At 38.1% G+C, this 22,550-nt stretch overlaps 1 protein-coding gene across 1 annotated transcript in view; it reads right to left on the minus strand.

Moving 5' to 3' along the window:
• Positions 1 to 21,945, minus strand: part of errfi1a (ERBB receptor feedback inhibitor 1a) — a 34,268-nt gene extending 12,323 nt beyond the window's left edge. Inside the window, exons 1-3 of the mRNA XM_062038168.1 lie at positions 21,750 to 21,945; positions 5,512 to 5,720; positions 5,355 to 5,437 (exon numbers count right to left, since the gene is read on the minus strand). Coding sequence (XP_061894152.1) covers positions 5,355 to 5,437; positions 5,512 to 5,663 — 235 coding nt within the window. The 5' untranslated portion in view covers positions 5,664 to 5,720; positions 21,750 to 21,945. The remainder of the gene's footprint in view (positions 1 to 5,354; positions 5,438 to 5,511; positions 5,721 to 21,749) is intronic.
• Between the last annotated feature and the right edge of the window lie 605 nt (positions 21,946 to 22,550).

Below are 22,550 nucleotides of genomic sequence, written 5' to 3' on the forward strand. Positions count from 1 at the left end.
CCAAAAACCAGACATTTGCAGCTAGAATACCGTAGTCATTTACCACATTAGCAATGTATAGAGTTTATTTCTTTAAAGTTAAGACTAGTTTAAAGTTATCTTCATTGAAAAGTACAGTGCTTTTCCTTCAAAAATAAGGACATTTCAATGTGACCCCAAACTTTTGAACGGTAGTGTAATTATTTTACCAAATAATATATTGCGAGAATCGGCTAGAATCGAGAATCATGTTGAATTGAGAATCAATTCTGAACCGAATCAACACCCCAGGAATCGGAATCGGATCAAATTACCCAAACATTCGCCCTCCTAGTCCTGTCATACAGAAACAGGGAAAACTTTCAGAAGCAAAATGTGTCATAAATAACTACATCAACTTTATTTTATTTAAAATAGATGTCAGTGTTGGTTATAAAAAAGTTCATTTTACTCTTAACAGTTGGGTGCACACGATCACGTCGCCTGTGCTCGTCACGTCCATGCTAATGACCAAACCACTTGTGTTTATTGTGTGCGGGAACACTTTGGTCGTCTCATCTTTTCAGATTAAAATAATACAAAAATAACAACACATAACTTTCCACTGTAGCGTTCAAGATGGTGTCATTCCCGTCACCCACACACATCAAACCACGCTATTGTCACACCAGTGCTGAGTCAGTATTCATTTTGCGCTTTTATTTTGATGTTGAGCTTTTTGGAGAACCTCTGTTTTTGTGGGTAATACGTTCCGATTGGTCCCAAAACTGAACCGTGCGAAAACCAAACCATTTTTTTTTACATAATTATTAATTAATCATTGATTTTATTCATTCAATTAATCTATTCAAAACATCCCAAAAAATACATGTTATAAAGATTGGTTATAGTTGTTCATGCAAAAAAACAATGTGAAATACAAAAACATGACGAATGAAACTGAATCTGAACGCCACATTTTGTTTTTCTTCCTTGAATTCAATAGTGTTTCTCATCTTCTTTATCAAAGTGCTGGCAGACACAACTTTCTTTGCCCCATGGTGGATTATTTTGCAAAAAAAAAAAAAGCACTAAGACTGAGACACCTACAAGGGGGATTCTTTGTTTGTGCACTTGACTCCACAAAATGATAGGCGGGCAATCCGACTACTTTGTCACATGCAATGTTTGGATGCAACCAAACTTTATTTATAGAATCAAATATATTGAAATTCAACAATTTGGTGTATTTGCAAACATCTAAAACTAAGCACAAATACAAATGATAACCTGCTACCCAAGAATGTATAATAATTCTTCCGAATAAAAGAGGAGAAATATAACCTTAAGGAAAAATGTTACTTAAAACATTTGTATGCACGTACAACACTTAAAACCTTTAGTATATTAGCATGGGGAATTAAATTATGGAATGGATTTAAGTAAATAAGTCAGACAATGTAATAAAATGATCCAATTTAAGAAACTGTTCAAAGTATTTATAGAATCAAAAATATTAAAATTCAATGATTTGGTGCATTTGCAAACATCTCAAACTATGCACAAATACAAATTATAACCTGCTGCCCAAGAATGTACAATCATTCTTCAATAATTCTTGGATTAAGTAAAGAAGTCAGACAATGTAATACAATTATACAATTTAAGAAACTGTTCAAACTCATAGTATTTACTTAGACTTAAAACACTTAAACGTGGTGAAAACAAGACTAAACCTAAATGTCGCGTGGACAGTGGAGAGGGGTGATTAAGCAAAACAGCTGGTGGGAACACTAAACAAGGGCAGGTGTGGAGAATTAGTGTCCATGGAAACCAAAAGTGAAGGAAAGGAAAGAGGGTAGAGCACGGAGACAGACTAAAACAGATTTTTAAAACTAATCCGCCCCGCCAGCGTCCAAAATCTGGCCCGCAGGAAGTCCTAAGTTAAAATAAAAAGAAATGTAAAAAAAGTTTTTTGTTTTTTTTAAATCTGTTTTTTCTAATCGATTTTCTACCGCTTGTTACTCTCGGTGTCTCCTATCATATTGTATAAAAATGCATTTTCCCATTGATAACGTGACATCATCGCGCTCGACCAAATTTTTTTAACCCAATGCGGCCCCCGAGTCAAAAAGTTCGGGGACCCCTGGACTAAAACATAGGAACAAAGCTACCAAACATAAATCACGCCATGACCCGGGCAACGGACATTTATTTATTTATCTAAATTGTGTTAAAAATCCGGCCCACAGAAACTCCCAAGTTAAAAAAAAAGATATATTTATTTTTATTATTATTATATTTTATTTTATTTTTTTAATCTGTCCTTTCTAATCCATTTTCTACCGCTTGTTACTCTCGGTGTCTCCTAGCCGCTCAGGCAAATCATAGTGTCTAAAAATGCATTTTCCCATCGATAACGTGACATCATCGCGCTCGGAATACATATATGTATATATAGCCCGGCCCCCGGCCAATTTTTTTTAACCCAATGCGGCCCCTGAGTCAAAAAGTTAGGGGGCCCCTGGACTAAAACATAGGAAAAAAGCTACCAAACATAAATCAAGCCATGACCCGGGCAACGGATCATGACATTTATTTATCTAAATTGTGTTAAAAAATCCGGCCCGCAGAAACTCCCAAGTTAAAAAAAATTAAATAAAATGTTATTATTATTATTTTTTAAATCTGTCCTTTCTAATCCATTTTCTACCGCTTGTTACTCTCGGTGTCTCCTAGCCGCTCAGGCAAATCATAGTGTCTAAAAATGCATTTTCCCATCGATAACGTGACATCATCGCGCTCGGAATACATATATGTATATATAGCCCGGCCCCCGGCCAATTTTTTTTAACCCAATGCGGCCCCTTAGTCAAAAAGTTAGGGGGCCCCTGGACTAAAACATAGGAAAAAAGCTACCAAACATAAATCAAGCCATGACCCGGGCAACGGATCATGACATTTATTTATCTAAATTGTGTTAAAAAATCCGGCCCGCAGAAACTCCCAAGTTAAAAAAAATTAAATAAAATTGTATTATTATTATTATTATTTTTTTTTAAATCTGTCCTTTCTAATCCATTTTCTACCGCTTGTTACTCTCTGTGTCTCCTAGCCGCTAAGGCAAATCATATTGTCTAAAAATGCATTTTCCCATCGATAACGTCACATCATCGCGCTCGGAATATATATATATATATATAGCCCGGCCACCGGCCAAATTTTTTTAACCCTGAGTCAAAAAGTTCGGGGACCCCTGGACTAAAACATAGGAAAAAAGCTACCAAACATAAATCAAGCCATGACCCGGGCAACGGATCATGACCTTTATTTATTTATCTAAATTGTGTTAAAAATCCGGCCCGTAGAAACTCCCAAGTTAAAAAAAAAATAAAAAATTTGTATTATTATTATTATTTTTTTAAAATCTGTCCTTTCTCATCCATTTTCTACCGCTTGTTACTCTCGGTGTCTCCTAGCTGCTCAGGCAAATCGTATTGTCTAAAAATGCATTTTCCCGTCGATAACGTGACATCATCGCGCTCGGAATATATATATATATATATATATATATATATATATATATATATATATAGCCCGGTTCCCGGCAAATTTTTTTTAACCCAATGTGGCCCCCGAGTCAAAAAGTTTGGGGACCCCTGGACTAAAACATAGGAAAAAAGCTACCAAACATAAATCAAGCCATGACCCGGGCAACGGATCATGACATTTATTTATCTAAATTGTGTTAAAAAATCCGGCCCGCAGAAACTCCCAAGTTAAAAAAAATTAAATAAAATTGTATTATTATTATTATTATTATTTTTTAAATCTGTCCTTTCTAATCCATTTTCTACCGCTTGTTACTCTCTGTGTCTCCTAGCCGCTAAGGCAAATCATATTGTCTAAAAATGCATTTTCCCATCGATAACGTCACATCATCGCGCTCGGAATATATATATATATATATAGCCCGGCCACCGGCCAAATTTTTTTAACCCTGAGTCAAAAAGTTCGGGGACCCCTGGACTAAAACATAGGAAAAAAGCTACCAAACATAAATCAAGCCATGACCCGGGCAACGGATCATGACCTTTATTTATTTATCTAAATTGTGTTAAAAATCCGGCCCGTAGAAACTCCCAAGTTAAAAAAAAAATAAAAAATTTGTATTATTATTATTATTTTTTTAAAATCTGTCCTTTCTCATCCATTTTCTACCGCTTGTTACTCTCGGTGTCTCCTAGCTGCTCAGGCAAATCATATTGTCTAAAAATGCATTTTCCCGTCGATAACGTGACATCATCGCGCTCGGAATATATATATATATATATATATATATATATATATATATATATATATATAGCCCGGTTCCCGGCAAATTTTTTTTAACCCAATGTGGCCCCCGAGTCAAAAAGTTTGGGGACCCCTGGACTAAAACATAGGAAAAAAGCTACCAAACATAAATCAAGCCATGACCCGGGCAACGGATCATGACCTTTATTTATTTATCTAAATTGTGTTAAAAATCCGGCCCGTAGAAACTCCCAAGTTAAAAAAAAAAAAAAAAATGGTATTATTATTATTATTTTTTTTAAATCTGTCCTTTCTCATCCATTTTGTACCGCTTGTTACTCTCGGTGCCTCCTAGCTGCTCAGGCAAATCATATTGTCTAAAAATGCATTTTCCCGTCGATAACGTGACATCATCGCGCTCGGAATATATATATATATATATATATATATATATATATATATATATATATATAGCCCGGTTCCCGGCAAATTTTTTTTAACCCAATGTGGCCCCCGAGTCAAAAAGTTTGGGGACCCCTGGACTAAAACATAGGAAAAAAGCTACTAAACATAAATCAAGCCATGACCCGGGCAACGGATCATGACATGTATTTATTTATCTAAATTGTGTTACAAATCGGGCACAGGAAGTGAACAAATGTGTTGGCAGATGCTATGAAAAGGAAAGGGAGTGGAAATAAATAAACTCTGCTTCTTCCTACTCCTTTTCGTTCATGCTGTTATGACAAACTGGAAAATTGTCATGTACCTTATTGTAACTGTATGCATGATCAAAATAAACTAAAACCATAACATAATGTGAAAACCTGGGAAAACTTTACAGTACTACTGTATCTTTAAAGCCTTAGCTTTCTATTTATGTATTTGTTATGTATTTATTATTCTATTTATCTATTTATTTATGTGCCACCAGAACAATTTGGCTGAATAGGCTCATAGTATTGTTGTAAATACAAACAAGTTCACTCCATTTTTTTTAATCCATGTCCCTAAAATGTATTTTTTTTCTTTTTTTTTTCCGTGGTGGAGCCAATGCAGAATACAAAACAATGCAGCCTTTGTTGTTTCCCGACACTTACTCTCGTAACTTAGAGTTGGCGGACCCTTCTGCTGGCCATGAGAGCTGTGATCTGCGTGTGCAGATTTCAGATTAAAGTAGAAGCTGTCAAGGATAAAACACATTACTACCACTCACATGAAACCATTCCATGTTCGCCAGTAAATCTGCACACTCACTCCAGCTCGTGGCGAAAGTTCCACGATGGTTTGGATCCGGCCATGCTGTGACGACAGTACCCGCCCCGCAGGAAGGGGTGTTCTACGGGAAAAGATGTCTCCTGGGCAGTCAGGCCCACTGTGGACATGCTCCAGGCACACTCGGGTCGCATCAAAGCCAGAAAACACTCAATTTGGGACAGCTGGCTACCACACTGCTCCTGGTGTACCTGTGGCGCAGTCAAGAAAAAACTTAATGAATACCAAGCCTGAAAGCAAACAACAGACAAACGGCCATGTTTGAATGGACAGGAGATATCACCTGTATGTATTGAGTCTTCTTTAAAGGGGACATGCTAAAACTGGTTAACAGTCCTAGAGCCTATTTTTGAGCAACAAGCGTGAGAAAAATCTATCGTCTTCCTCCCTTGGGTGAAAATGATGGCCTTGTTCACACTGCAGGTCAATTTTGATTTTTTTTTTGCCCTTATGTGACTTGTATCGGATTATTTCATTCAAAATAAAGATAAAGATATATATATATATATATATATATATATATATATATATATATATATATATATATATATATATATATATATATATATATATATATATATATATACACCGTACAGGCCAACAGTTTGGACACACCTCCTAATTGAATGCGTTTTCTTTATTTTCATGACTATTTACCTTGTAGATTGTCACTGAAGGCATCAAAACTATGAATGAACATATGTTTGATATTCTAGATATATATATAATGTGTGTATGTGTTTAAATATATATAGATATATAAACTCCCATGAAGAGCAGGGAAACCTGTGAAACAGGCTTGTAGGGATAAAATAGCGTCCATGTTTTTTCCTGACCTAACGTGTGTATATATACACACACGTTTCATTCAGAATTTTTCAAATCCGACCCAGGCTTATATATATATATATATATATATATATATATATATATATATATATATAGTATATATATATATATATATATATATATATATATATATATATATATATATATATATATATATATATATATATATATATATATATATATATATATATATATATATATATATAGTATATATTAGGGCTGCAACTAACAATTAATTTGATAATCGCTTAATCTGTCGATTATTACTTCGATTAATAATCGGATAAAAGAGACAAACTACATTTCTATCCTTTCCAGTATTTTAATGAAAAAAAACAGCATACTGGCACCATACTTATTTTGATTATTGTTTCTCAGCTGTTTGTACATGTTGCAGTTTATAAATAAAGGTTTATAAAAAATAAAAAATTGCCTCTGCGCATGCACATAGCGTAGATCCAACGAATCGATGACTAAATTAATCGCCAACTATTTTTATAATCGATTTTAATCGATTTAATCGATTAGTTGTTGCAGCCCTTATATATCAATCAATCAATCAATCAATGTTTATTTATATAGCCCTAAATCACAAGTGTCTCAAAGGGCTGTACAAGCCACAACGACATCCTCGGTACAGAGCCCACATAAGGGCAAGGAAAACTCACCCCAGTGGGACGTCAATGTGAATGACTATGAGAAACCTTGGAGAGGACCGCATATGTGGGTAACCCCCCCCCCCCCCCCCCCCCCCCTCTCTAGGGGAGACCGAAAGCAATGGATGTGGAGTGGGTCTGACATAATATTGTGAATATATATATATATATATATATATTGAAGAAACTAAAATATCAAACATGTGTTCATTCATAGTTTTGATGCCTTCAGTGACAATCTACAATGTAAATAGTCATGAAAATAAAGAAAACGCATTCAATTAGAAGGTGTATATATCTTTATTTTCATGATTATTTACATTGTAGATTGTCACTGAAGACATCAAAACTATGAATGAACACAAGTGGAGTTATGTACTTAACAAAAAAAGGTGAAATAACTGAAAATATGTTTTTAATTCTAGTTGCTTCAAAATAGCCACCCTTTGCTTTGATTGCTGTTTTGCACACTCTGGGCATTCTCTCGATGAGCTTTAACAGGTAGTCACCTGAAAGGGTTTTCACTTCACAGGTTTCATAGTTTTGATGCCTTCAGTGACAATCTACAATGTAAATAGTCATGAAAATAAAGAAAACGCATTGAAAGGAGAAGGTGTGTCCAAACTTTTGGCCTGTACAGTACACACACACACACACACTCACACACACACACACACACACAGTTTAAGTACATACATATATATATATATATAAATATATATATATATATATATATATAAATGCAATAAATCCTCAATATGAACGCTCCCGCGATCAGGTGGCATTTATCTGACCAAAACGTCATCCAAAAGCGATCATAATTATTCGCCAAAATACACGGTTAGTTGACAACGGAGCAGAAAACAGGTAAAAATAATATGTTTTAGGAAATCACGTGAAAGTTTTACCACTCTGCTCGTCCACAGACACGCTCTTCAAGCAGACTTCGAAGCAAATGATACCGTAAAACTACGAGAGCCAAAATCCTTGTCCTTTTCCAAATTAATCTTCCACGTGCAATAATTTGGTTCGGAAAATGGCGACTTTGATTGCACAAAATCCTTGAAATTGCCACAAATGCGCCATTACTGAGACCTTGGAAGCCATGTTTATTTCCGTAAACACAGCAGTGCGTACGACGTCATGTACACATGCGGGTCAGATTGCATTCACATCAGAAATCAGTTTTTGTTTTCGTTTTGTAATGTGAACAGCCACTAAAAAAGATCGGATTTGGCAAAAAAATCTGAATTGGACATCCAACCCTGCAGCGTGAACATAGCCTATGACATCACGAAGGAAACCCTCTTTCTCATGGACATGCTATCGCCTCTGACTCGCGCCTAGCTCGATCAGTGGTTTTGAATTATTTTCTGTCCCGCCCCCCTAATGACAGCAATTTTTTCACTGTTTTGAACTTGCTTACAGTTTAATTTTTCTAGGGGACATTGTTTTTTTCAAGCTCCCCCTGAAGTGAATGTTTATTTTTTATCTGTCTGTCTGTGTCAAGATATACACTACTACAATGTTAGCATTTAAGCTCGCAGTTATGCTGGTGTTGCGAACGTTTCCTGTCCCACTCCTTAATGCTACGTCAGGGGTCTTCAATATTTTCCAGGCCAAGGAACCACCAAAATGATGGAGAATTGGAGCAGGGACCCTCTGCCTGTATACGATTGTTAAACTAGTCCTAAAAGGTACCTTGTTATTGTGCAGTACAAAGAAATAATACAGTATAGCACAACCAATAGCAAGCTGGCAACTAGTGCGCTAATTGCTAGCTATCTTGAATGCTAACACAAATATAATTACATCATTATTATATCCATATTTTTATGTTAAACGTGCAAGGTACAGTGAGTAGAGTGGCCATGGCACTGCCATTTATAAAGTATACTGCAGTATTTTGGATCAGTGTTAATGTCAATTTAAAGACATTTGTGCGAAAAAAATATAAAACTATATTTTAAAAAGTTTTATCAACCAAAAATGTCATGACCTGCAGCTCTTTTGCAGACCCTCTAGGACGGGGGTCAGCAACCCGCCATGCGGCTCTTTAGCGCCGCTCTAGTGGCTCTAAGGTGTGTGAAAATGGACAAAGATGAATTTTTTTTTTTTTTTTTTTTTTACTATGGTTTTTGTCGGAGGAAATCCCACTGTTTGTATTAAACATACTTCACTGATGAGAGTATTTGGCAAGCACCGTTTTGTCCTACTAATTTCCTGCTTTCTCATTTTATCCACCAAATGTTTTATGCTGTGCGTGAAGGCACAAAAGGTGAGCTTTGTTGATTTTATTGATTCGCTGTAGTGCTTATCAGGCATATTTGGTCAATCCATGACTGCAAGCTAATCGATGCTAACATGCTATTTAGGCTAGCTGTATGTACATATTGCATCATTATGCCTCGTTTGTAGGTATATTTGAGCTCATTTAATTTCCTTTACTTATGTCCTCTGCGTATTTAATTTATATTTGCATGTCTCATGACACATTATCTGTATGTAATATTGGCTGCATTTCTCACAGTTGTTTGTATGCCATGTCGTTCCATACCACAGCAAACGATACCCGGCTTGCAAAGATTGTAATAAATCCAATAGAAGAAGACAGCCTGCCGTCTCCTTTAACTTGGACACACACATCTATAGCTTTGGCCATTCTGAGCCAGTAATTTCCAGAAGTTATCTCATCCTGTGAGAAGCCTCCGTTTTACTAATAATTTCCAATGTTGCAAAATTGTGTAGAACAAAAATGAAAATACAACATTTCTGTCTACGAAGATTTGCGTCGGCCTTTGATAGTAGGCTAGTATAGCTAATATAGACACTTACATCATTATAACACGTATATAAGACTTTTAAAGTCACTTTGATAGGAGGCTAATATGGCTAATTACCCACTTACATCATGAGTTGCCATCATTATAAGACTTATATAAGTCTTTAAATTTTTTGCGGCTACAGACCGATTACTTTTTTGTATTTGTGGTCCAATATGGCTCTTTCAACATTTTGGGTTGCCGACCCCTGCTCTAGGAGTTACGAACCCCCTGTTGAAGACCTCTGTGTTGCATTGTTGTATGTGGTGTATGGCATCTATTACAATGGACAATTACAGAGTAATGAGTAATAGCATGCATGTAAAAAGGGTTAATAGTAAACAAAAGCACTTCTTATGTGGCAAACACAGCTCATTTGCATTAAAGCTACAGACACACAATACAACATCTTCTCGATAGAGCTTACTAAAAGCACTTAAACTGTATAAACTTGAACACACCATTGTCAGACCATTGCGACCTGTTTAAAAAAGTGCAAAATTAGTATACATTTTTACTCATTTTAGAGCACTTTCCGACGGGCCCGTTGCTACAATCTGCATGGGCTTGACTTGCAGAGGAAGGGGCTCCTCCTGTTACCAGAGTGGCACCTGATGTCGCAACAACTCCTCATGTAAAATGACCTGAATGTTTGTGTCATGTCAAGTATGTGTCAGGCCTGAGTAAACCACGTCTACGATATTCAGCAGGGGGGATCGGACACCCGAGCAAACCTCCATTTGTTTAACTGGGGTCGAGAAATCTACTGGAGGCAAATATAGAGACGTGATGTGACTGGATTAACCTGTTTACGTATTTCACAATCTGGGGGCAATGGTGCAGAACGTTAAAACGTGGTCCTAGGCGTGACGACGGATGAAAATGTGGACGTATTTGTGACATCACCTGCACAGTATGTACAGGCAAAGCATCTTCCCCCCCCCCTAAATCCCAATTCCTTGTCTCCCGTGAGCCATATTTATGTGCAGACCTGACAGCTGCTAGGAAACAAAGCCCTAAAACAACAGGAAGCATGGCGGCATCAGCCAGAGGCCATACTGCCCCAACGAGACATGCCAAGTCTGTCGACTCGGTTCAGCAGGACACCGGGGGGTGGCGGGGACGGGAAGCAACATGATCCTTGATAATGAACCCCCTGGGGGGCTTGTGCTTCCTCTTGCAACAGGTGCAAAGACAGTTCATCCTGGCACTCCACCATCGGAGCACTTACAGGCAGCGGGATTAAAACAAACCATGTGTGGTCCAAGCTGAGCGTGGAAACCACTTCATTCGGATCCTTTGGTCGGAAAATGAGTCTTTTTATAGTCAAGAAACAAGGACTAGAGGGAGTCAATTTCTATTTAAACCTTGGACTCCAAAGTACCTTTTCCGAGCACCAGAAGGTATATTGTCAGGAACTATGGGTTGAGTATCCACTGGTGTGCCTTCATACCGTCTACAGACTGTTTCAAATAGGGATAATTTTTGGACTCCAAAGACCAGAAGATAATAAATACATTGTCAGCTAACAGAGGTTCTAGGAGTCCAATAGTGTCCCTCTAGGTCAGTGGTTCTTAACCTGGGTTCGATCGAACCCTAGGGGTTCGGTGAGTCAGGCTCAGGGGTTCGGCGGAGGTCAAGACACAATCGACTCATAGTGTAAATAAAAACTTCTCCCTATCGGCGTATTACGGATACGGCAACAGCAGAAGTCACATTGATTTGCAGGTGTGTAATTTGTTGTGAGTTTATGCACTGTGTTGGTTTTGTTCTTTGAACAAGGTGATGTTCATGCACGGTTCATTTTGTGCACCAGTAAAAAAACATGGTAACACTTTAGTATGGGGAACATATTCACCATTAATTAGTTGCTTGTTAACATGCAAATTAGTAACATATTGGCTTTTAACTAGTCATTATTAAGTACTTATTAATGCCTTATTCGGCATGGCCTTATTATAACCCTAACCCTCTAACCCTAACCCTAACCCTAACCAAATAACTCTAAATTAAGTCTTTGTTACTTAGAATATGTTCCCCATACTAAAGTGTTACCAAAAACATAACTTTGTCTTGAATTTGAAAAAAACAACATTTTATTTTTTACTAAAGAAGGGTTCGGTGAATGCGCATATGAAACTGGTAGGGTTCGGTACCTCCAACAAGGTTAAGAACCACTGCTCTAGGTACAAGTATATGTACATAACCCACCTTTTATTGTAACTGCCAGGGCCAAAAGACTACATCAGAGCTATTCAACCAAGTTGTTTTGGGGGCTACATTTCCAGAGAGCTAAGGACTAGGGGGACAGACTTCTCTCTTCACTATTATTCTTATTTTGAAATTTCCTGCATGAGAATTTGTTGTTTTTAAGGACCTACTGCAAAGAAGCTAGTCAATGATCATCTATTAAACAGCATTCTAGTGTTTTCAGGAATCTGGGGCCAAAATATGTTATTAATATGGCCTAATTTTGATTAGAATAGCCCTGTACTACATCGTTTTGAAAGTAGGGTTCTAAACGTCCATAGGTACAACCTAGACAATCTAAATTACTAACTTACAAATACCGAAAAGTTCTGACTATTTAATGGTCGAATTGTTTAGCAGCCAAACAACTGCTAAACCACAACTTGGAAATTGACTTAAAATGGCTAGCAACTTTTTTCCAAAATAGACTAATTGTTCACAAACAGAAAATATTGTATAGTGGGTTTCTTTTGTTGTTTCCATGTTTATAATACTATTTCACATTACAATACTATATAGAGAGTATCTCAAGGATTGGGGTTGTGTCACAAGACCACTCAACATATTCGCTCAGGATCCACAAGTAGGCCTTGGACCATAGTTTGGCGTCATTCCAGGTACAATCTACACTTTTGTACCCCAAAGGGATCACTGGCCCAAAAGGAGACAGAGTTCAGAAAAAGTGTTTCTAGTCGTCCATTTTGGTACAATCTACCCAAATGTATACCCCAAATAGTACATGGTTAAGATTCTGGTAGTGTTTTAAGGCAGACCGTACCGCTCTTCAGAATCCTGGTTGACTAGGTTATTTTTGCTAATGGAAAAGCATCGAGAGAGTAAAATCAAGTAGGTAGAGTGCACTGGAAAAGAGGCATTGTGGCCAAAAATGTCCAGAAATACCGGTTCAAGGAGACTACTGGTGTTCATCTATGTATACAATCTACACTAGTCCACCACCCTTTTCTAAGACATATAGGATAACATTCATTTTTATGCAGCCTCTGTTCTAAGGTTGCAGGGAGCTGGGCCCTATCCCAGTTGACTATGGGCAAAAGCGAGACCATGGTCTCTGCTCACCAGTCAATACCAGAACACGCTTAACAAGGTAAAATAATATTTCGCTTAGAAACAATCTACACCAATGTACCATTTGTTAGGATTAATTATTGGACTCCAGTGTAACATTTCCAGGGTCAAAAGGGTACGTTTAGTGGAAACAAGGGTTCCAATAGTCCACGTGTTCCACCCAAGGTACTACCATGCATATAATATACCACGATTTAAAAGCTATACGTACTGTATATATGAAGTGTCAGTTCCGCTTATGCTTATGTTATTCGCTAGACCAATGTGAGTTTTCTGATGCTTTAAGAGACACATGTGAAGATTAATAGCTTATTCTAAACATGTGCAATATTTCATTGATGTTCTGATACCATAATAGTCCAAATGACAGCTATGCTTACTTAGCAAATAGTACCTGACTGCTAATGGAGTTATGGCAATTTGTTTTGGAATATGCATGTACGATGCAGACATTGAGTTCATTTCATTAGAAGACTAAAGACTATATAGTCTTTAGTATGTGTATGTATACTAAAGAAGTATGTATATATATGTATGTATGTACATACATATATATGTATGTGTATATGTATGTGTATATATGTATACATATATGTATAGTTTGCCCTGTACTTCAGATATTAAACTAAAGAATTGCACGCCATGCATGTGTACGTTGCAAAGTCCACAATTAAAGTGAATGAGTCCATCCGATGACTTTGTGTTCTCTGACTTGAACCTTGGTGGTAAATTCCACACACGAGTTTCCCTGTTAAATACTCAACAGTACTTATTCACACCTGCTCTTAAACACGTTATTATTGGACTTGTCCGGGGGGAGGGGGTTGCACAAATGAAATTATGTAATTCAGCACACCACCCCGACCAACGCCCACAACCCATTGCCATAGATAGATTGCAGTCCTGTGGGAAACACTGCTAACTTACCCCATGGTGACTTTCCAGGGTGAAAAGGGTATATACAATGTTTCCAACTTGGTGCAAACCTACGCCTATGTGCCACCCAATAAAACTAATTACTGGACTCCAATGAAACTTTGTGAGTACAAAGTCTGGGAGCATAGTTTTTAAAAGGTTCTAAGACTGTCTACTGTCTCTATCTAGGTACAATCAAGTACTCAGTTCCAATGTAACTTTTCCAGGGACAAAAGGGTACGTCATCTGGAAATAGGGGTTCTAAGGTGTCTCTCTCGGTACAAACTACACTAATGTACTGCCCATTGAGGCTAATCATTCAACTCCACTGTAACATTCTCAGTGGAATGTTGGTAAACTTCACTCCCTGACGCCTTATGAGTCGTGCTGGACAATTAGCTGACAAATTAGGCACACTTGACTCTCAATCTGCAAAACCTGGTTCGATCATCGGGCAGTGTAAAGGGGTATGCATCCAGGCAGGATACATATAGTCATGAAGGTTCTAAGTGATAAAGGCAATTGTAGCACCGCTTAAAGGGGAACTGCATTTTTTTTTTTTGAACTTTGTCCATCATCAATCCTTATGTAGGAAAAGAGCACATGAATACTTTTTTCAATGTATTGTAACTCGTAAATAAACGCTAGCAAAGTCAACTATTGAGCTAATGACATCATTGCGTTTACTTCGGCCATAAAATCCACCAAAAAACATCCAAAAAGTGTTTAAAATACTCAATTTACATTTTGTGAACTGAATATTAAACAAATATTCGTGCTATTGTTATTATAAGAGCTAAATGTTAAGGACCAACTTTTAGCAGTGCATTGATCGCAGAGATATAACCTTTATTGACATACTGAGCTGGTAAACTGCTCTCTCGCCTCTGAGTTGGGAAAAGTTAATCTTGCCTCTCACCTGGATAGTAGAAGGATGTGTCCATTGACCGAGAAGTTGGTCAACGTTTACAGTCAACTTAAGACCTGGAGATGGCCTTTTTTTTTTGAGCCTCCGCGAGGATTATGATTAATTCTTAATCCGAACGGGAAAATACGAACTCAGTCGTCATCCCAGTGAGAGCAGACATTGTACAGTTAGTGTTTGTTTTATTAGGTTATGTTGTCTGCCGTGATTTGTAGTCAGTGTTGTTGTTGAAGGAAAAATTGAGCATTGTGATCAGGGCCTTCTTAACCTGAGGAGTGCCCCCGTATCTGAGGGGGTTTTGGCCCCATCCATACAAACCTCAACAATTTCCCCTCCGCCACCCCAAAAACCAAGTTTTTACAACAACAACAAAAAAAACATAATTTTACTCAACAGAACAGCAACAATGAAAAAATATAATTCATTTTTAAAGTAATTTTGTTCCAAAATGTTCAAATTCCAGTCAAATTCAAGAATAGTGCTGGGGGTTAGGGAGATTGCCTGTGCTTTTAGCTCGGGAGTCAGCGCACTCGCCTCCTACACCGGCGACATGGGTTCTCGCCCCGCTCGGAGCAGTAGGAAAAAACGTAGCCGAGAGAGAGAGAGAGAGAGAGAGAGAGTACACGATCCCTAGAGCTGTTTGTGATTGGCAGCTATAAAACACCATTCCACCATCAAAATCGGGGACCCTGATTTGAGTGGGGACCCCCAGGTGAGCCCGTGCATTTAGGTGGCCCTGGTTGTGATGCGTCTATGAAATAAATGTGCCGCTGTATACTTAAAATGACCAAAATATGTACACATTACATGTAGCCGCTTACTACAATGAATATACTGTATACTTACAGCGTGTACTGTATTTTTCTGACTATAGGGCACACTTAAAATCCATTCATTTTCTCTAAACTCGACAGTGCACCTTATAACCCGGTGCACCTAATGTACGGAATCATTTTGGTTGTGCTTACCGACCTCGAAGCTATTTTATTTGGTACATGGTGAAATGATAAGTGTGACCAGTAGATGGCAGTCACACATAAGAGATACGTGTAGACTGAAATATGATGGCAGTCACACATAAGAGATACTTGTAGACTGCAATATGACTCAAGTAAACAACACCAAATTTGTATGTGTTCCATTGAAAATATAGAACATTACACACAGCGCTCAAAAATCTATCAAAATGTTTTAGTATGACTTTGGTAAGCTATGAAGCTGCACCGCTTGATGGATTGTACTGTGCTTCAACATACGAGTATTATTATGGTGTGTTTATAAGGTAAGACATATTATCTGCCGTTTTGTTTCGCAATATTATGCAAAAGCAACATTTTTACCTTATAGTACCTGCTGATCTGTATTTGGGATCTGCATAAGTCCTGGAAAATTTTCGCGAGTCCGCCTTTGTAGTCCGTACTGACGCCGTAATCGTTAAGCTACTTGTTTTTCTCTATCTTCTTGTTATAGGACATTCATCCTCCGCTGTTGCCATTTCTAATATAAAGTAGTGTAAAGTTCTTACTTACATCTGTCAGTAAACTCGCCATGAAAGCGCAAAAACATACCGGTATAGTGAGTATACAAAATATAGATTGTTAAATTTAGCTAACATTCAAAGATTAGCATCAATACGAATGGCCCATCGAATCTTAAATAACACTGCACCAGTGCCACTTAGGCACTTTGTCCAGTTTACATCTGCTGTGACAACTAGAAACACACGAGCCTCCACCAGGGGGCAGTGTAGCATACCCAGATGTAAAACCTCTTTTGCACAATCAGCCTTTTCATATAAAGCCATAAAGGAATGGAACGACCTCACAACAAACTTGAAAAGTCTAACAGATTACTCTTCATTCACAATTGAAGTTAAAAAGTGGCTTTGGAGCAATCAAAGCTGCTCACACGGTCACTAAGATGGGCATTACCTGTATGTTTGACACATCAACCTAATGTGTATTATATTTATTCATGAGAGCATTTTTGTTGTAAATTGTGAGGTGTGTGTGTTAAAATCATGGTTGTTTTTACAAATGATGACAGATGTGAACAAGAGCATGTATTGTCTTTGTGTGATGATGTAAATGAGGTGTGGTTGTATTGTATATTAAGTATGTGTCCATGAAAGGGCATTTTATGACTTTTTTCTTAATACTTGTGTATGTTTTTATTGTCATAATTTTATTGCATGATTTTTGTATCCCTTTAATTTAGGTAGCCAGGGACTGCAGATGGAAATTAGCTATTTAGCTATAATCTGGTACAGAACATATCTGTCTTTGAGCTTAATGTTTCTGTACATTGTCCCTTCAAATAAAGACTAAACTATTATTCACCCAAAAGAACTTTAGTTATTAGAGAGTTCCGGTCGGACGGTTTTTCACGGGACACATTTCCGGCCTTGTTATTGCACTAGTGAGCCACGGATGAGGAGATGCTGCTTCGTCATTGATTTAAGTAAAGTCTGAATGTCATTAAAACAGTTAGCTCCATCTTTTGACACTTCTTCCACTCTTTACAGGGTATATAATGATTAAATAAATACTGCAATGTACCACTCCGCTTTATTGCAACTTTTCCAATGCCAAAAAGCATTTGCTCAGGTGTAATTAACACTAATGCACCACTTAACTCTGCTGATTATTGGACTGCAAGCTGCATGACTAAAAGTTATGACGTACAATAATAAGCTCTGGCATAACGCACTTACAGATGTAGCGACGAACTGTAGTTACTGACAGTGGTTTTCTGAAGTGTTCCCGAGCCCATGTGGTGATATCCTTTAAAACTGATGTCGCATTTAGATGCAATACCGCCTGAGGGATCGAAGGTCCGTAATATCATCGCTTACGTGCAGTGATTTCTCCAGATTCTCTGAACCTTTTGATGATATTACAAACCGTAGATGGTAAAATCCCTAAATTCCTTGCAATAGCTCGTTGAGAAATGTTGTTCTTAAACTGTTGGACGATTTGCTCACGCATTTGTCCACAAAGTGGTGACCCTCGCCCCATCCTTGTTTGTAGAATGACTGAGCATTTCATGGAAGCTGCTTTTATACCCAATCATGGCACCCACCTGTTCCCAATTAGCCTGTTTACCTGTGGGATGTTCCAAATGAGTGTTTGATGGAGCATTCCTCAACTTTGTCAAGTCTTTTTTGCCACTTGTGCCAGCTTTTTTGAAACATGTTGCAGGCATAAAATTCCAAATGAGCTAATATTTGCAAAAAATAAAGTATCTTGTCTTTGCAGTCTATTCAACTGAATATAGGTTGAATAATCCGGTGGCGCCTTTTGTATGAAAATAGACCTGACTAGCCCGCTTATCGGCATTGCGCCTTATAATCCGGTGCGCCCTATGGTCCGGAAAATACAGTATATAAAACATTGATGGATGTTTTTGGATGAATTTCCCTTTTAAGGCCAATTATTGGACTCTTTACAGCAGTGGTCCTCAACTACCAGTCCGGGGACTGGTACTGGTCCGTGAAGCATTTGCTACCGGGCCGGAGAGAAACATTAAATAAATTATAAAGGACTGCATTTTCTCCCACTTAACTTTGGCCTGTCCCACTAGACCAGGGGTGTCAAACTTGTTTTCATTGAGGGCCACAACGCAGTCATGGCTGCCAATAGAGGGCCGCTTGTAACATCCATCCATCCATCCATTTTCTACCGCTTATTCCCTTCGGGGTCGCGGGGGGCGCTGGAGCCTATCTCAGCTACAATCGGGCGGAAGGCGGGGTACACCCTGGACAAGTCGCCACCTCATCGCAGGGCCAACACAGATAGACAGACAACATTCACACTCACATTCACACACTAGGGCCAATTTAGTGTTGCCAATCAACCTATCCCCAGGTGCATGTCTTTGGAGGTGGGAGGAAGCCGGAGTACCCGGAGGGAACCCACGCAGTCACGGGGAGAACATGCAAACTCCACACAGAAAGATCCAGAGGCCGGGATTGAACTCGCGACTACTCAGGACCTTCGTATTGTGAGGCAGACGCACTAACCCCTCTGCCACCGTGCTGCCCCCGCTTGTAACAGTAAATCATTAATGAATTTGCCTATGAATTTAAATATAAAAAAAAAAAAAATTTAAGTAAAGAGTAAAAAAAAATCTGTGGATTTGACCACTGTTTTTTACAGAAAAAAGTGGCAGCTTAGTTGCCAGACTTTTGCTGTAAAATATATGGTGTTATTTTATTATTATTATTTTTTACAACATATTACTGTAAATAGAAATACAGTACCGCTGTTTAATTTTATTTTGGCAGTTTTTTACCATAATAAAATGTGGTGCCATAACATCATCAACCGTGGATTAAAAAAAAACAATAAACTGACAGCTCAGTCTACCGAATTTTACTGTAGAAAAACAAACATTGGTGTTTTTTTTTCTCTCAATTTACAGGAATATGCTGTAAAAAACTCCCTAAATTTTACAGTAAAATCTATTGGTCATCTTTATAGTGTACAATTTGATGGATAACTTGTTTCGAAACCATAAGTAAGCAGATATTTAAGTATGTATTTGGACTTTGACCAACAAAGTTAGACAATATAATATCTGTTGCAATATTGGACAATATTTTTTTTCCCTGTCAAACTGGAAACAAAACCTAATACCTTTAGTAAGAAAATAAGAAAGTAAAGAAAGAATATATAAGGTATTTCATTGACACATTATTTCCAGGCTTTTGCGGGCCATATAAAATGACATAGAGGGCCACATCATTGAGTTTGACACCTGTGCACTAGACACACCAATGAGCTTGTTTATAGATGTACAATAAAACTCCTCATAGGAAATTACCATTTGTTATAACTTTGTGACATGATATAATGCACATTAATGAACATGTCAAATATAAATGTGACACATTGTAGCCAAAGGCTGATTTCCATCAGCATTTCATTGCAAAGAAACAAGCCCAAGGCTTCCACTTATTCAGCATTATATATATGAGTTGTATTTTTCACAAGTGGGAAGCCGGTCCCTGAAAATAATGCCTACATTAAACCGGTCCATGGTGCAAAAAGGGTTGGGGACCACTGCTTTACAGGGTATATAATGACGAAATAAGTACTCGTGCCATTTACTGCAACGTACCACCCCGTTTTATTGCAACTTTCCCAATGCCAAAAGGCATTTGCTCAGGTGTAATAAACACTAATGCACCACTTTCTTATTGGACTGCAAGCTGCATGACTAAAAGTCATGACGTTCAATAATAAGCTCTGGTACAACACCATGTTGGGAGGACAACATGAAGCCTTGCTTGCAACAGACAAGAGTGAGACAGAGCGAGAGGGAGTTCCCGCCCCCGCTCCACGACACCCCTGCAGCGGTTTCCAAGCAACCATACCCGCTTTACCTGTGCGGCAAGCCCGCAGTGCGCACACCCCCTCACCTTAGCTTGGAACAATCATGGTTAAAAAGCCCTCTAGCAGCCAGGCTGAGTCATGCCACTGCAAACACACACACACACACACACACACATTTGAGACGCAAAAATGAAGATGCACAATTGTCAAGATTGTTAATCTAAGCAAATGCAAAGGGGCGGTATAGCTGGGTTGCCAGCAGGGTTCCAGGTTCGATCCCCGCTTCCGCCATCCTAGTCACTGCCGTTGTGTCCTTGGGCAAGATACTTTACCCACCTGTTCCCAGTGCCACCCCCATATATTTGTGTGGGCTCTGTACCGAGGATGTCGTTGTGGCTTGTACAGCCCTTTGAGACACTTGTGATTTAGGGCTATATAAATAAACATTGATTGATTGATTGATTGATTGATTGATTGATTGATATATTTAAATGTACCTTAGATATTGGGTTTCACTATGTGAAGCGCTTTGAGTCACTAGAGAAAAGCGCTATATAAATATAATTCACTTCGCTTCAAAGGAGGCTTGCAGCAATTAAACAGCCCTCACTGTAAAGTTATTAACAATAGATACACATGCTTATTATAAGACGTATTGAGTAAAATTATACGACATAAGGGGTCCCCTGAACGCCTCATTTTGTGACGTTTGAGAGTCACACACAACCATGAGTGAGACAGACACTACCAATTAAACAGCACTCCCTGTAAAGTTAATAACAAAAGATACACATGCTTATAATAGGACATATTGAGTAAAATTATACGACATAAGGGGTCCCCTGAACGCCTCATTTTGTGACGTTTGAGAGTCACACACAACCATGAGTGAGACAGACACTACCAGTTAAACAGCACTCACTGTAAAGTTAATAACAAAAGATACACATGCTTATTATAGGACATATTGAGTAAAATTATACGACATAAGGGGTCCCCTGAACGCCTCATTTTGTGACGTTTGAGAGTCACACACAACCATGAGTGAGACAGACACTACCAATTAAACAGCACTCACTGTAAAGTTAATAACAAAAGATACACATGCTTATTATAGGACATATTGAGTAAAATTATAAGACATGACAAGGGGTCCCCTGAACGCATCACTTTATGACTTTTGACAGTCTGAGACAGACACTACCAATTAAACAGCACTCCCTGTAAAGTTAATAACAAAAGATACACATGCTTATTATAGGACATATTGAGTAAAATTATAAGACATAACAAGGGGTCCCCTGAATGCATCACTTTATGACGTTTGACATTCAAACACAACCATGAGTGAGACAAACACTACACTTTTCACACGACTCACCGAAAATAAACTGCCACCGTCCCTGAAGCGTTCACAAAAGTCCTTTAGAGCGTAAAACAATGATTCCGTCTCGGGTTCTATATATCTATAGATTCTTGGCTCGCGTCAGGGAGCCAGCAGACTCCCTTCGATCGGCTGACGATCCCCTTTTTTTTTTTTTTTTTTTTTTACAACGGGAGATAAAGTGTTGAATGGAAGCGAGCTGAAGTCTTATAGGCTGCAAGGCAGCGAGCAAGAGACGCCCTGGCCCCGCCCACTTAAAGGCGTACGCCCCCTTTGTCGTGTGTGTGCATTAACACTTGCCAGGACGGGACCACCCTCTCTAAAGCCGAATTAAGCAGTGTGGTGAGGGCACATGTTTTTGCAGCTCATAACACAATTTCTAAATCTTGTACAAAACTTTATTGTTGCAAAATAAAGGAGTCGTCTTCAATGGCATAAAGCACCAAATTCTGGGGCCCCATACACAAGACTCCTGAGGGGCCCCCATCACATGCACTTACATGCACTAAAAAACACAATATTGCATGGATTTAGTTGAAACCGGCTTTTTAAAATGCATGTTCAATTCTTAATTAAGTTTTTGAGTTTTCAAAGATGGGATTAGCATACAGTGGGAACCTCGATTCACCAACTTAATTGGTTCTCGAACATGGTTCTATAAAGTGTATATATACCGTATGTGGGTGTACATACATACATACATACATACAGTACATGCATACGTGTATATATATATATATATATATATATATATATATATATATATATATATATATATATATATATATATATATATAT

This window comes from Entelurus aequoreus, linkage group LG26 (assembly GCF_033978785.1).
Source record: "Entelurus aequoreus isolate RoL-2023_Sb linkage group LG26, RoL_Eaeq_v1.1, whole genome shotgun sequence".
Lineage (NCBI taxonomy): Eukaryota > Metazoa > Chordata > Actinopteri > Syngnathiformes > Syngnathidae > Entelurus > Entelurus aequoreus.